The 14,174-nt window shown below is 47.4% G+C and overlaps 1 protein-coding gene across 11 annotated transcripts in view; it reads right to left on the bottom strand.

Annotated features, from left to right (window-relative positions):
- The window catches only part of SNAP91 (synaptosome associated protein 91), a 742,345-nt gene that overhangs the window by 94,703 nt on the left and 633,468 nt on the right, over positions 1–14,174 (bottom strand). For 10 of the 11 annotated variants that reach the window (XM_086926569.1, XM_086926565.1, XM_086926568.1 and 7 more), the window contains one exon: positions 12,130–12,276. In XM_086926569.1, the coding sequence (XP_086782695.1) occupies positions 12,130–12,276 (147 nt within the window). The remainder of the gene's footprint in view (positions 1–12,129; positions 12,277–14,174) is intronic. The other variant, XM_086926562.1, reaches the window with a different exon arrangement.

The following is a 14,174-nucleotide window of genomic DNA, read 5'->3' on the forward strand; positions in this document are numbered from 1 at the left end:
TGCATGTGCCTCTACTGCCTGGAGCACGACCACGACCCCAAGTCGTGCTCCAACTGCCAGACCCTGGCCCCAAAGTCTTTGCAGGAGCGGTCTCAAAAGCTACTCGAGGCCCAGCAGTCGGCTCTGCGTTGCTCGAGGTCCCGGTCGCGTAGGAGGTTGAGGGACCGGTCGCGTAGCCAACATAATTTGTCATTCAAGTCTTTGCACTCGGGGTGAGGTAAGTCGAAGCACAAGAAGTCAAAGAAGTCAAAGAAGCATCGTCACTCTTCGACTCCTCCGCGTCCATCGGCCAATGCAACGAGGGATGCAGGTGGTGCCCCTCCCGCGGCTCCGTGTGCAGAGCCTGAAGAGTCGGCTTCGGTTTTGCCCCGCCTTCCCAGGACCAGGAGCGACCCCTGGCTAGCTTCGTCCGTTTTATGAAGCGAGGCACGCCATCTTTGGCCAGACCAACTTTGCATATAGCCAGGTTCTGAGCTGGGATGGTGCAGTGAGCTAAAAAACGGTGTTGGATCTAGCCCTGATCTCTTGACTGGGTGAGAGTATTCTGTTTAATTCAGAAACTCTGTCCATCACCACCCCTTGTTGTTAAATAGACCGACTTTGCCGGCACGCCTTCAGGCCCTGCAGACTCGGCTGGAGGACCTGGACCTTCGGCGCTGGCGGCTTTGGCCTCACCACCACAGGGTGCCTTTGAACCCAGGCCAGGATCCGCATAGGCACCGGTCGACCTCATTACACCTTCCCCGGCGCCGATTCTACTGGCACCCAGTCGGCAACCGGCGTTGGCTGTGTCCCCAGCCGACATCAATCTCGGCCTCCACCTCGAGTTAGACACTGAGTCGGACCAGCGGCATCCGGCGCCGATGGGTGCACCTGTTCCATCCTGGCTCTTTGACACCAGATTGCCAGCCAGAGAAGGGTGAGGAGGACTGGGAGGGGTCTGGGTACCCTTTACCGACTCGTTGGTTTACGAACAGGACTGGAGAGAGTAACTGGGGGAAGCCAGTGGTCTGGATACCTCACAAGACCTTGGCATGTTGTCTCCTACCGTGACTACAGAGGAGGGAGTGTCATATGCAGTGGTGTCGCGTAGGAGGGCCAAGGCGCTCCACCTCGAGCAGCCCTACGGTGACAGTCAGAACTAACCTTCTGACAGAGGTGCTTCAACCAGCAGCAAGCTCTTTGGAGCCCCTGCTGCCGTTTAATGAAGCCTTCAGAGACATCCTTTTGGGCACCTGGTCCAGGCTTAACACAGGAGCTCCTGTGGACAGGATGATAATGCCACCACTCGGCCCCAGGCGACCCAACTTTCCTCTCCCAACACACCACCTCAGAGAGCTTGGTGGTCCAAGCCTCCACCTCCAAAGGCGCACTCCCTATTGCACCACCCCATAGGAAATCCAAAAAGCTGGACCACCTTGGGAAGAAAAGGTTTTCTTCCTGCGGCTAGGGACTGCAGCCAGTATACACTGCATGTCTGTTGGGCCTTAACACCCACTCTGTGTGGGATACAGTGGTGCAGGTGCTGCCCCAGTGCCCGGAGAAGGCCTGGGCCTTGCTCTCCCATGCAGTTGCAGAGGGAAGAGACACAGCAAAGTTTACCATCCGCTGTGGGCTGGATACCGCCGACTCACAAGGCAGGACGATTTCCACGTCAGTAGCCCTTCAACGCTACACCCTGTTGCGGCAGACTTTTTTCTGGGGATGTCCAATCCACTCTAATGAACATGCCCTTTGATAGGAGTCGCCTTTTCGGCAACAAGGCAGATAAAATGCTGGCGCTTAAAGGACTCCCAGGCTACAGCCAGGTCTTTGGGCGTCTCCACCACCCGCCCTGCACAGTCTGCCTTTCGCTCCTTTCGTGGCTACAGAAGGGGTGCCCAGCCACATCCCACCCAAAGCCTGAGACCGGCGCAAGCTGTTAAGCCTCTGTGCGGCCGGGGATGTGGTAACCAGCGCTGTGGTTCTATGGGCCGGCAGGCGGGTAAGTACACTACAGCCAAACGCTCCTAGTCTGACCATTCAGGGCCACCAAACGCCAGTGGGCAGCAGGATTCACCATCAACTCCCCCACTGGGTCACCATCACATCAGACAGGTGGGTTTTGCAAATAGTCCAAAGGGGCTCCTCCCTCCCCTTCGAGACTACCCCTCCATCCATGTCACCTCAGTACCATCGCATGTCGGAGGATCATCTGGCCCTTCTCCAACAGGAAGTTTTAGCACTCTTGGACAAGGGAGCCATCGAGCGATTTCTTCTCCCAGAAGTAGGTCGTGGTTGCTATTCCCACTACTTTCTGGTGCCCAAGAAGGACAAAGACCTGCGTCCTATCTTGAATTTCAGGAACGTCAATCGCTTCCTCCGGAAGAAGTTCAAAATGTTGACGCTCGCTCAGGTCTGGTCTGCCCTCAACCCTGGAGGCTGGGTTGGGCTACCGGCCCACTGGCGTTAACTGGGGTTCATGGTAGGTCACGAGCACTTTGTTTACCGTGCTCCCCTGTGGCCTTACCAGCACCCATTGGGTGTTCACAAAAGTGATGGTGGCGGTCGCAGCTCACCTGCACAGATCAGGGGTTCCAGTCTTCCCCTATCTTGACGACTGGCTGTTAAAGGCACACTCGCCCCAGGCTGTCGTCTCCCACCTCTACACTACGGGCTACCTACTGCATTCGCTGAGGCTCTTCATCAACGTGCCAAAGTCACACCTGACCCACTCTCAGAAGCTCCTCTTCATGGGAGCGGTTCTGGACACAACTCAGTTTTGGGTTTATCCTCCCGAACAGCGAGTCTGGGATATTCGGGCTATGATTCTGTTCTTTCAGCCTCTATCTCAAGTTTTGGTCAGGATGACCCTCAGGCTGCTGGGTCTGATAACCTCCTGCTGCTGGACCATGCTAGAGGGCATATGCGGGCTCGGCAGTGGGACCTGAAGTTCCAGTGGCCACATCATCAGGGGAATCTGTCCAATGGCGTTCAGATGTCGGAGGACACTGAACACCAATTGCAGTGTTGGCTCACGAACAAAGATTGGGTTGGCGGCAGATCCCTCTCCCTTCCCCAACCAAAGTTCACAGTGGTGACCACTGCATCACTTCTGGGATGGGGCGGCCACATGGGGGAGGTGTAGATCAGAGGCCTCTGGTCTCCGGCGGAGTCTGGGCTCCACATCAACCTTCTGGAGCTTCTGGCGATTCGTCTTGCACTCAGAGCATTCCTTACCTCTGCTCTGTCTGGGGAAAAGTGGTGCAGGTGTTCACAGACAACAGAACCGCATGTGGTACTGCAACAAACAAGGCGGGGTGGGGTTGTGGACGCTCTATCAGGAGGCTCTCCACCTCTGGACATGGCTGGAACATCAGGGCATATCCCTGGTGGTTCAACACCTGGCAGGTTCCCTGAATGCCAGGGCGGACAAACTCAGCCGCAGGTGCATGATGGATCACGAATGGAGCCTTCACTCGGAGGTGGTGCAAGGTCTCTTTCAGCAGTGGGGAGAGCCTTGGTTAGATCTTCTCACCACCGAAAAGAACACACAATGGCAGCAGTTCTGCGCAGTGGCATTTCTAAGGCGGCACTCACTAGGCCACACTTTTCGTCACAAGTGGAGTTGCAGTCTTCCATACGCCTTTCCGCCTATACCACTTCTGCCGAGAGTGCTGAAAAAGATCAAGCGCGGCCGGGCCCAAGTCATTCTTGTGGCTCCAGATTGGGAACGAGGAGTCTGGTATCCCGAGCTGCTCCACTTGGTCATCGATCCTCTGATCAGACTGCTTCTTCGGGAGGATCTTCTGTCGCAGCAGCAGGGGACGGTCCTCCACCCAAACCTGTCCAGCCTCCACCTCCTTGCGTGGTGATTGAGGAGCAACAGTTGACATCCTTTGACCTGCCTCCCGAAGTCTGGGTTATTATCTTGGCAGCCAGGCGTCCCTCCACTAAGACGGTATAAGCCTGCAGATGGAACAAATTATCGGCATAGTGCACAGTAAAGGCTGTGGATCACCTTTTCGCCCCTCTTTCTGAGGTTCTCTTGTTCCTCATTTCTTTGGCCCAGCAGGGCTCTGCTCTGGGCACTCTAAAGGCTTACCTCTCTGTCATTTCAGCCTTCGTTAGGCTTCTTAATCAGCCTTCTCTTTCAAGTCCCCTGTTGTAAATAGATTCCTTAAGGGCATTACTCTTCTTTATCCTCCTGTTCCCTTCGTAATGCCTCAGTGGGACTTGAACTTGGTTCTTACCTACCTCATGTGTGCTCCCTTTGAGTCGCTACATAACTGTTCTCTCAGACTTCTCACTTTGAAAACAGCCTTTCTGGTGACCATCACCTCTGCACGAAGGGTGAGTGAGCTTTAAGCTCTTATTTCCAAGCCTCCCTTTTTGGCTGTCCATCCAGACAAGGTCGTCCTTAGAACTAGACCTTCCTTTCTTTCCAAGGTGGTTACTTCTTTCCACATTGGACAAACCATCACTTTGCCCAGCTTCTTTCCGCCTCCTTCAAAAGAGGAAGAGAGGCTCCACCATCCAGATCCAAAACATGCACTTTCCTTCTACTTGGATCGCACCAAACAATTCTGGGTGGATGACCAGCTCTCTGTTGGTTACATGGGCGCTAAGAAAGGACCATCTCCAAGTGGGTTGTTCTGAGCATTAAACCTTGCTATTCTTTGGCAAAGAAGGAGTTTTAGAAATGGGATTTCTGGTTGGCTAAGGCTTGCGCCAAAGCCAGGTAGAAACCACCACTCTAGTCAGGGCAAGGGAGTTACAGGCCATGATAACCCTTGCTCACCCCCTTGGTAGCTTGGTACGAGCAGTCAGGGTTATCCCGGAGGCAATGAGTAAAGCGTTTGCGCAACACACACAGCAGCAACACACTAGGCACACCACAAAAGGGAACTCCACACAAGGTTATATATAAAAATAGCCTTTGTATTACCATAAACAAATTATATCATAATCACACAATTACACTGTGCCAACTGGCACTGGGCAGTATTTACAGGGAATTATATACACAGGACAAGGCCACATTGGCCACCATCAGAAATAGCACTTAGTAGAAATAGCACATAGAATAACTGTAGCACAAAATAACATTTGTAGAACACAACCAGTAACCACTGGTAGGAAAGTAGGTACACACCTACTCACCTTAGGCATAGATCACGCAGGAAACAAACTCACTATCATAAACTATACTAGGCAAAACAACCTCCTAATCATGAAACACAGTTAGAGGTATCACAGGCACAAAGGCATTGCACATTATGCATAAATCACATGAGGCATAACCATGTACATTAAGCAAGGGCACAACACTTAAAACTGTCCCCTGGCCAACTTGGCCTCTCAGGGACTCAAACGCCCTTTGTCCAGCAGAGTCAGGGCTACCAGCTGCAATTGCAGCAATGCGCAGGGCGCAGGGGCACCACCTAAACGTTGCAGCTGCCCACTAACTGCTGGGCAGCCGGGGAAACTGAGCCTGGCACCAGCGTGCCTTCTGGCTCTCCTCGGGGGCTCCTAATAACCAGAATGAGGCAAACACGACATGGGAGCCACGTAGGCTCTGCATTGAAAAACTGCCACCAACCACATTGGAGCCCGGTGGGCTCTAAATACTCACAAATGCCCCAATTACACGTTGGAGCCAAGGGGCTTTAAACAACCAAGAAATGCCCTCAAATACTTCTACAACGTTGGAGCCACGGGGCTCTGAACACAATAATGCCTCTGCGTGTGTGGGAGCCTCGTGGGCTCTAACTACTACACTGCCGCTGACGTTGGAGTCCCGCTTGGGGGCTCAGAAGGAGAATCCTAACTTGCCCCCACACGTTGAAGTCCCGCTCTGGGACTCAGAAGGAGAATCCCAACTTGCCCCGATGTGCCCCCCCTCGTAATTAGGGAGCCTCGTGGGAGCAGCCCGCTGCTAGCCGGGGCCACTCAGTGATTGATGCGGGGAGCCCTGTGCCTCAAAGGCACCAACAACATGGAGCCTTACTCACTGGGACTCCTCCGGTCTCTTCTTGAGGCGGCACCACTTCTCCCGGTCTTTTGCTGCCTGCGATCTCCTGTGCTGCCCGGTCCGCACTGGGGCAGCTACGCGGCGGAGGTCGGCACCGACAATGTGCCGGGGCCCCCTCTGCCTCAAGCCTCCGTTCCTGGAACCGGCACCGCTTTTCCGAGGAGCCCGCGAGGCTCCAGACGATGTTATGGCAATCGCGGGGCTTCCTTTTCCGCATGGAAGACCTGCCCGCGGGACACATCACAGGGCTTTGCATTCCGGGTCGCGGCGGTGATTCGAGGGGTAGGCTCCCTCTTTAAATTATATAGAAAGCGGGGTGGGCACCCCCTATGGCTATTAAGTATGCAGCGGGGTGGCACCCGCAAATGGGATTTAGACAAAGTCAAGTCAGGCGCTAGGCAACCGCGCTGGGTTAAATAAACATACGGCCATAATGCAGGGTGGGCGCCTGTAATTAGAAAACCGCGGGGTGGGCACTTGCAAGCAAACATTATAATAAGTGGGGTGGGCACCCGCCAGATAAGGGGCCAACCAAGATAAAGCGCTCCGAAGGCGCTAGTGCCAATAGTCCAGTAAAGTCTTTGAATGAAGGCGGGGGGGGGGCAAAGGCTGGGCCAAAGGGCCAGCTCACAGGGCCCTCCTGGCAGGGAGGCAGTCCCCCAGTGGCAGTAACTCCTGGCACCCAGCAGCAGCAGCAGGTCTCCTCTCAAGATAGGATCCAGAGAACCTTTCACATGGGGTCACAGCCCCTTCTTATACACATTTTTCCCTTTGTCTCCTATCACAGGGTGAAGGGAAAACCAGATGCAACTGGTTTTGGAGCACTTTTTTGTGCTCAGTCCTCTCCCTATTCACAGGGCAGGCTAGGGACATCAGACGCACCACAGGGGGTGGAGCCAGCATTGTGGAGGGAAGGCACAGAGTTATTCAGGTCTCAGGTGCAGCTCCTCCCTGCCATCAACATGCAGATCTCCCCATTCACCCCCGGGCAGACCCATCCAGACTCCTGGAGCCAGGCACACCAGCCAGCTCCAGCCAATCACAAGCCAGACAGTCAATTCACATTCACTGCACAGACATGCCAACTTCTAAAAGTGGTACAAAAAGGGGTGGTGATGGACGGAGCATCTGAACCAATCAAACACACACACACAGATCTGGGTTTAATCCATCACCGTTCTTTAGCCCACTCTGCCACCCCAGTTCAGACATGGCCATATGCAAATCAGTCTGACCCTGTGCCTCATAGGAACAGTCCAGCCCGAACTTCAAAGCCATGCCTTCCCTGGACGATGGATTAAACCCAGATCTGTCCATCACCACCCCTTTTTGTACAACTTCTAAAAGTGTCACTTTCAAACCAGATACATTAAATCTGCGCACACCATCATGCAGCATTTAATCTCACGGGTTCGCACATACCAAACTCGTCCCTGCACTCCCCACACATCAGGAACTACCATGCACACACATATCCCTTTGCATTCCTATGGGAGGACAGGCCAGTCTCACCACATGCACTTAGAGTGCGCACGCACTTTACACTGGGACACAGTGTTAAAGTGCGCAGAAGCCAAAAACAACTAGTATAAGGTCCCATATAAAAGCAAAAAATTTACAGGTGAACCTGCCAAAATGGCCAAGTCCAACAAGGAGCCTCCAGTGGGAATGCACACCCATTCCACCAGGGCGATGGCAGCCACGATTGTTTTGGAGTGGGGAGTCCCCCTTAATGACATCGGTCAGGCATCTACATTGGCATCGCTGCACACATTCACCAAACACTACTGCCTGGACAGCCAAGTCCCGAGAGATGGCTTCTTTGGTCATTCTGTTCTCCAGGACTTTTTGGTGTGAACTTAGTTCGCAGAACCACCACCGGAGTTGGTATTACTGGGGTATCTATACTAAAGTAAGGAATCTATAACTAACTATTTCTTTCAGATGAACAAGTTACTTACCTTTGGTAACTATATAGCTGTAAGAAACATAGGTTAGTTATAGATTCCTAACCGCCTCACCCATCCTCCCCGTTCCGCAAACTGACTTCTAATATTAAGGACTTCCTTTCAGGGTGCTAGTTTTTTGCACCAGTGGTCAGTGTCTTCTGGCATGGAAAGCAGTGTACAGAACTGATGTTAGCATGTGAGGGCGGCGTCATTTCAGTGACCACAAAGCCTATGACGAAGGTGGAGTTGACAGGCGCTAACTTCCGATGCGCAGGGGTACTGTTGATGAAAAGCTTTCCGGATCCAGTCTGATGCCTGGGGGTAATTCTAAGGTAAGCAATTTATAACTAACTTATGTTTCTGACAGATTTATCATTACCTAAGGTAAGTAATGTGTGCTTCTGTATCACTGGCTGTTGTGTATTATATTGTAGTCCTACCTTTTTGCACCCCTTCTTTTCAACTCAGCATTTCCAGATTATCCAAATAAGAATGTAGCTCTTTAGACACAATAGTTAATCATCTATTTGACAGAGGTTACCTTTCATTCCTCTAACCAGGAAACGTTACAAGGTCCAATTGCTTGTTTTGTTTTCAGGATATATAGATCATTTATTTCCCTTTTTAATCACTAAGCTCCAACTGTTTTACCTACATACGTTCCCAGGTTTAAGAACCATAAATAGTGTGCAGCAAATTAAAAGCAACATAGTAAAATACAATTTTAGAAAGCTCATGTAAACCTGCATGTGAGGTGGTCTCCATTTATGCAGGACACTTATAGCGAACCTCATATTCGCATTTTAGAATTTTCACTGCTAAGGATTAACCTGGTCCCTCTACACCTACTGCATGACCTACATTTCCTTGCTTTCCTTCGCACCAATAATGATGGAAGAACTACTGCAGGCGGAGAAGCTGGCCACATACGATGTGTAATAAACACTGTCACTCACCCTCAATGTAAGGAATTCTAACTTCAGATACTAAGACTAGGAATCCTGGGTTCATTTAGAAAATTTTAGGCACAAAATGGTCACTGGCTTTGCGCGACAGCCTGTGAGTATGTCTTCGCATCGTACGAAAGGAGCAGTGCTATGGGATTGCAGGCACAACTCTATACCACCAATACAGATTTTCCCCAAGAGATTAGAGTAATTGAAGTCCATGCAGGTGACTTTGACTTTTTCGGGTCGACATCACAAAGGTGGGTAGTAGTGTTCTCTAAATAGAGAAAAGTCCGCACATTCGTTAGCCTCACTGTATTTAATGCTATGATGTAAACGTGGAATTTGTAAGTTATACAATCAAAGTTTTAAAGGTGGGTGCCCAATTGGCCCTGACAACACCCACTACCCCCAGTTTTGATTGCACACGAAGTGTATATGACAAAAGACACAAGAAAGGGCTCAGACAGCACACCTATAGTCACTATTTAATCTGCAGAGTATAAATCACATCAATGGGTGTAGATTAACCCATTCAACAACATTCCCAAATATTAGCAGTTACAGTAGTCAAAATATAAGGATCCAAGGCATGTAGCAGTCTTGATAATGTTTATTCCAAAATCATTTCATTAAAACTTCCCAGCACACGACTTGCCGACACGTGTTTCGTCTTTCAAGAAGACTTTTTCAAGGCAATAATAGATGTACACTATCTTGAAGTCAGACACTGTAGGAATTAAGGCTGGTCACAACTGTAGAGTAGCATTCATAGACAGTCCCCATGTAGGCATAGTCTTCAACAGTGGTCAATAATGAGCCATGTAGTGTTATTCAAAGAAGGAACATGTAACACTCCTACACATGCTGAAGCGTTCTTGTTAAAAATTCAGAAACTGTGGCGTATCCAATAGCACAAACTTGGATCACTGGATGGATCTGTATTTCAGTAACCATCCAACCGGTAGCACTTCTGTGATCCTGTCACATCGGACGATAAAACCAATAACTCAGAATAAGTGGATAATAAGATAACAGTCCTTCTGGTCCAAGTAAATCACTTCTATTGTAACTGGCGAATCAACCAAAGTCACAACCGATATACTGTGTATTAGCGTTGTCCTTTCCTACGTAGTGAACACAAAAGTGTCGAGTTAGCAGCAATTCGATTAGGAGATCAAAACCATAATAAGTCCCGACCTAATGGCGGCAGCACCCGCAGTCGTAAAACGTCCAATTTCAGAGTCGGTCTGATAGAAAATATTCATCCATTTTTTCACAACACAGACACTGCTTTCTATATCATTCATGTCCGTTACAAAATCCTTCCTCTTTCTCAGAAAAATGTTAAGTCCTCAGGTTACATTCAAGACTTGCAGACAAAGAACCAGGACATTGTGGCAGATCACTCCTGGGGGACTGCAGCAGTTAAGTAACAGTGACTGGTGTTCCTTGCTGTTCGACCTATAAATCTTCAGCCACTCATCCCCCTTACTTCCCACAAGATGCAGGCCTGACAAGAAATGAGGATTGGTGGGTGATTGAACTCCTTTTTCTACAAATCACTACCAAATGATTGGTTAGGCATCCTTTGTAAATCCCTCAAATGCCAAAAGGATTAATGGTATTAGGAGAAAAAAGCACAACCTGATCAATACTATTCAGGGGGAAGGCAAAGAGAGAAGAAAACAGCTGATGAGGGAGCGCCTTCAACAAAGTTGAGGCTAAAATAGAGCAATGTCAGCCATCTGTGCTTGCACTTCTGAAACTGATAACGTTAGGCTGCAATAGCTGAACCTACTGGATAATCACTCCTGGACAAAGGCAGATGTATCTGAGGGGGAATCAAAGATATACACTTATAACAATGTGGTCCTTAATAGGAAGATGTTGCAGGGCAGAAAATATTTTGTAGAACCTACAGTCTCTGAAATTGATACTTAAGCAATCCCAATTATAATGAGTTTGGATAGTCTGGTCATGATTTTATGACAGCTCACCTATTGATGTCATGGTTCAACAAAAGTCTCACATACTCAACAATGTGAATGTGCAACGTATTGAAGAAATCCATAACGATAGGGTGACAGATGAGTCAAATTTGATGCATAGATTAATCACAGACTGACTTGGATATTTTAAAGGAGGCCCAAAAGGATTGCTGACCATATGAATCTCGGTTTTGCTCATTCAGTCTGATCCAGGTGTCTGCTACCACTCCCTGACCTCGCAAGCAGAAGCTCTGAAAGATGTATCTTGACTACAATTCACCATCAAGGCAAATGGTCAATGATGACCAATGACTTGCCTTGCAATGTTCTTCCTCTCATTAAGAGGACGTTGCCTGCCAGTTAGGGGTAAACTATTCCTACTTCAGCAGGACCAAGGCTAATTTAGATAAGGTTGGTCATGCGTGCTGTTTGTCATAAAAAAAATAGCAGACTAGAATGCGACCCAGAGTAATAATTTCAAGCACTCCACCCATAGCTTTTTTTTCTCCGTCTCCTCTAGTTTGCTCAGATAGCTTAACAGCCCTACAGAAGTATTAGCCAACACAGTCATCAGCATAATACAAACTCGCCGTTCTTCACCACCAATTTTTGAAGCATGAATATTTCCCACCAGCGAGTATTAATTCTGATCAGTTTCAGTATATTAAATAATAATGTTGTCAAGTATGCACCCTTGCTGAACACCACACTAGGAATCCACACTCCTGTATACTTATTTAACAGGCCCTAGTTTTAATGTAAATAAATTGTCAAATTTACGGGCATGAGGTCCAGTAATCATAGCCTCCCCAGTATACGACCAATCAGTGCCTTGCCTCTGGCACTGAATACAGTTTAAAATCCATCAATGTGAAGTGGTATGGGGACTTTCTTAGTAAAGCTGATTACAATATATTGGTGAGAGCTAAAAAGTTATGTAACTGGCAGTACCTCACCTGGGAAATAGTATTTTTTTTTCTCAAAGCAAAATCCGATTTACAGGCAAATGAGATGGATCCAAATTGAATAGCCCCATTTATTAGCATTATTGTGATGGCTTGCATGCTGTGTTTGATTCTGTATGTGTTGACAAAAGATATAATCCAGCAGTCAGAGTAAACGTACAAAAATGCTAACAACCAATTTCAATTTTTAGCAAATCAATTCTGTGCAACACTCCTGCATTACAAGGTAGCAAACAGTACATTTAGAATAGGTACATGACTTACTGCCTACTAAATTGGCGAGGGAAGAATCCAAGTCGCCTCCCAGGACTTTGCTTGATGCAGATGCATTCATGGACATTGAGACTGGAGACCCTGAAGACTGGGCAGCAGGGGCCATTGGCATGAGAAGATCACCTAGACCATCAAAACCTGGAATATATAGAATATTGGGCTCAGAACAATATATTTACAGCTGTATTTCATGAAGAAGAAAAACACATGGGTACTTACTTGTTTTACCAAATAAATGAACTTTGTGTACCCTCTTAAAGACCTGGATGTTAAACATATTATGCGATTTTAAGCAATCTTTTTAACTTTCTATTGCAGTGTGAATGTACTCAAATGTTGGGGCCTAGTTAAGCACACGTCTCTACAAAATTAGTCCAACATTCTCCATACAAGGGGGTTAGTTTAGTTCAAACTAAAGTAATGAAAGGTAGCACAACCTTTTTAATCACGATTATGTACCAAAATAAAAAAACATTTCTTAGGTCGACACTTAATGTTGATAATTTCACTTAAGGTATTTTCAACATATTACTTATACCCATGACCAGAATCGCAATGTCCCAGGTCGTGCCATATGTTAAAGGGGTGTGCATGTTATCTCGGTGTTTTTCATTAAAATAAATACTTTAAAAAGACATTATACAATTCGGAACAGGCTCAACCATATTTTCAAAGAATATGTAATGTGCGGGGTATTATATCACCTATGATAGCACTGTACACAAAACAACCCTGGGCAAAGGTGATCGTTCCCCATAAGTGCCAATTCCAAGAGCAACCAAATGACAGATACATCACATGCTGTCTGAATAACCTTTAGACATGAACAGAAACTATTTCTGCAGGAAACAATGCTAATCTGAAATCATATGTTAAGGGCAGGATGGCAACATGCAATAGCATTCATTTGACATCAGATCTGAGGGAGGATGGGGGGGCTTGACCCAATCTGAAGTTGTGAATCCTATTTGACATTCAACTCTCCTTTACTTCTCAAATAAGTGCCGTCAGTCAAACAAGTCTTTATTCGTCTGGAGCCATAACAGCACAGCAAAAACATACAATACATTAAAAAAATTAACATTAAAATTCAATCTCCGCATTCAAATCCAGAAATTGTGATTCTTGATACACTTATAAGAATAGTTTTCACAAACAAAATGAGAACAAGCCTCTCTTTGATAGCACTAGAAACCAGGACCAATGCCCTTTTAACAACAAATGGAAAGTTTAAAAAAAAATACATAATAACCAATCAAAAGTCATTCATCAAATTATTTGCTATTAGGGTTCATATCTTTTCCTAATGTGAAACGCTAATTTGATATAATTTAATAACACATAACACATTTCTGGAGATTCTAAAGACTATAAACATGTCTTTATGATGTCTTTGGTTTGACTTAGCAAAATTGTGGCCACGAAAGAGCGTCTCAGGCCCGAGTACAAAGTATAATAAAGCCACTACTGCATTGGGTGAGGGGAGAACGTTAGGGTGGGGGGAGGAAGATCCTTTAAAGAATAATGCTGGATGAACTTACTTGAGGCAATTGAAGAAAAAAACGTCAAAGGATTTTGGGAAATGATACATGGACTGTGGGGAAGAGGGGAACTTGAGTAACATTGATTAGGAAATTGGGTCGTCGCGCAGCCTTTTCATCTTGTCCTGGAACGTTAATGGTTACAAAAGAATATGGTTTCAGGAAGGTTTTAAAAACATCCTTGGGAAGACCGATATTGTTTGCTTACAGGAGACCAGGCTGTGCAACGAAACCCCTGTCACTGAAGGCTTTACTCACCATGTAAAACCTGCAAGAAAGAACCAAGTAGGTAGGGCATCAGGTGGCCAGATGACGTTAGTTTCCACAAAGAAAGCGAGAGATATACATCTCCTTGAAGTAAAGTGTAATGGGGCATTAGGTAGCAGAGTGCTGATTCTAAATAACAACGTAGGCGGTGGAGGCCTATGCATTATAAATGTGTACATACAGAAAGGAGAAAAAAAAATGTATAAAGCGGAGTTGGAGCGTTTAAAA

The sequence above is a fragment of the Lissotriton vulgaris genome, chromosome 6, assembly GCF_964263255.1.
Source record: "Lissotriton vulgaris chromosome 6, aLisVul1.2, whole genome shotgun sequence".
Lineage (NCBI taxonomy): Eukaryota > Metazoa > Chordata > Amphibia > Caudata > Salamandridae > Lissotriton > Lissotriton vulgaris.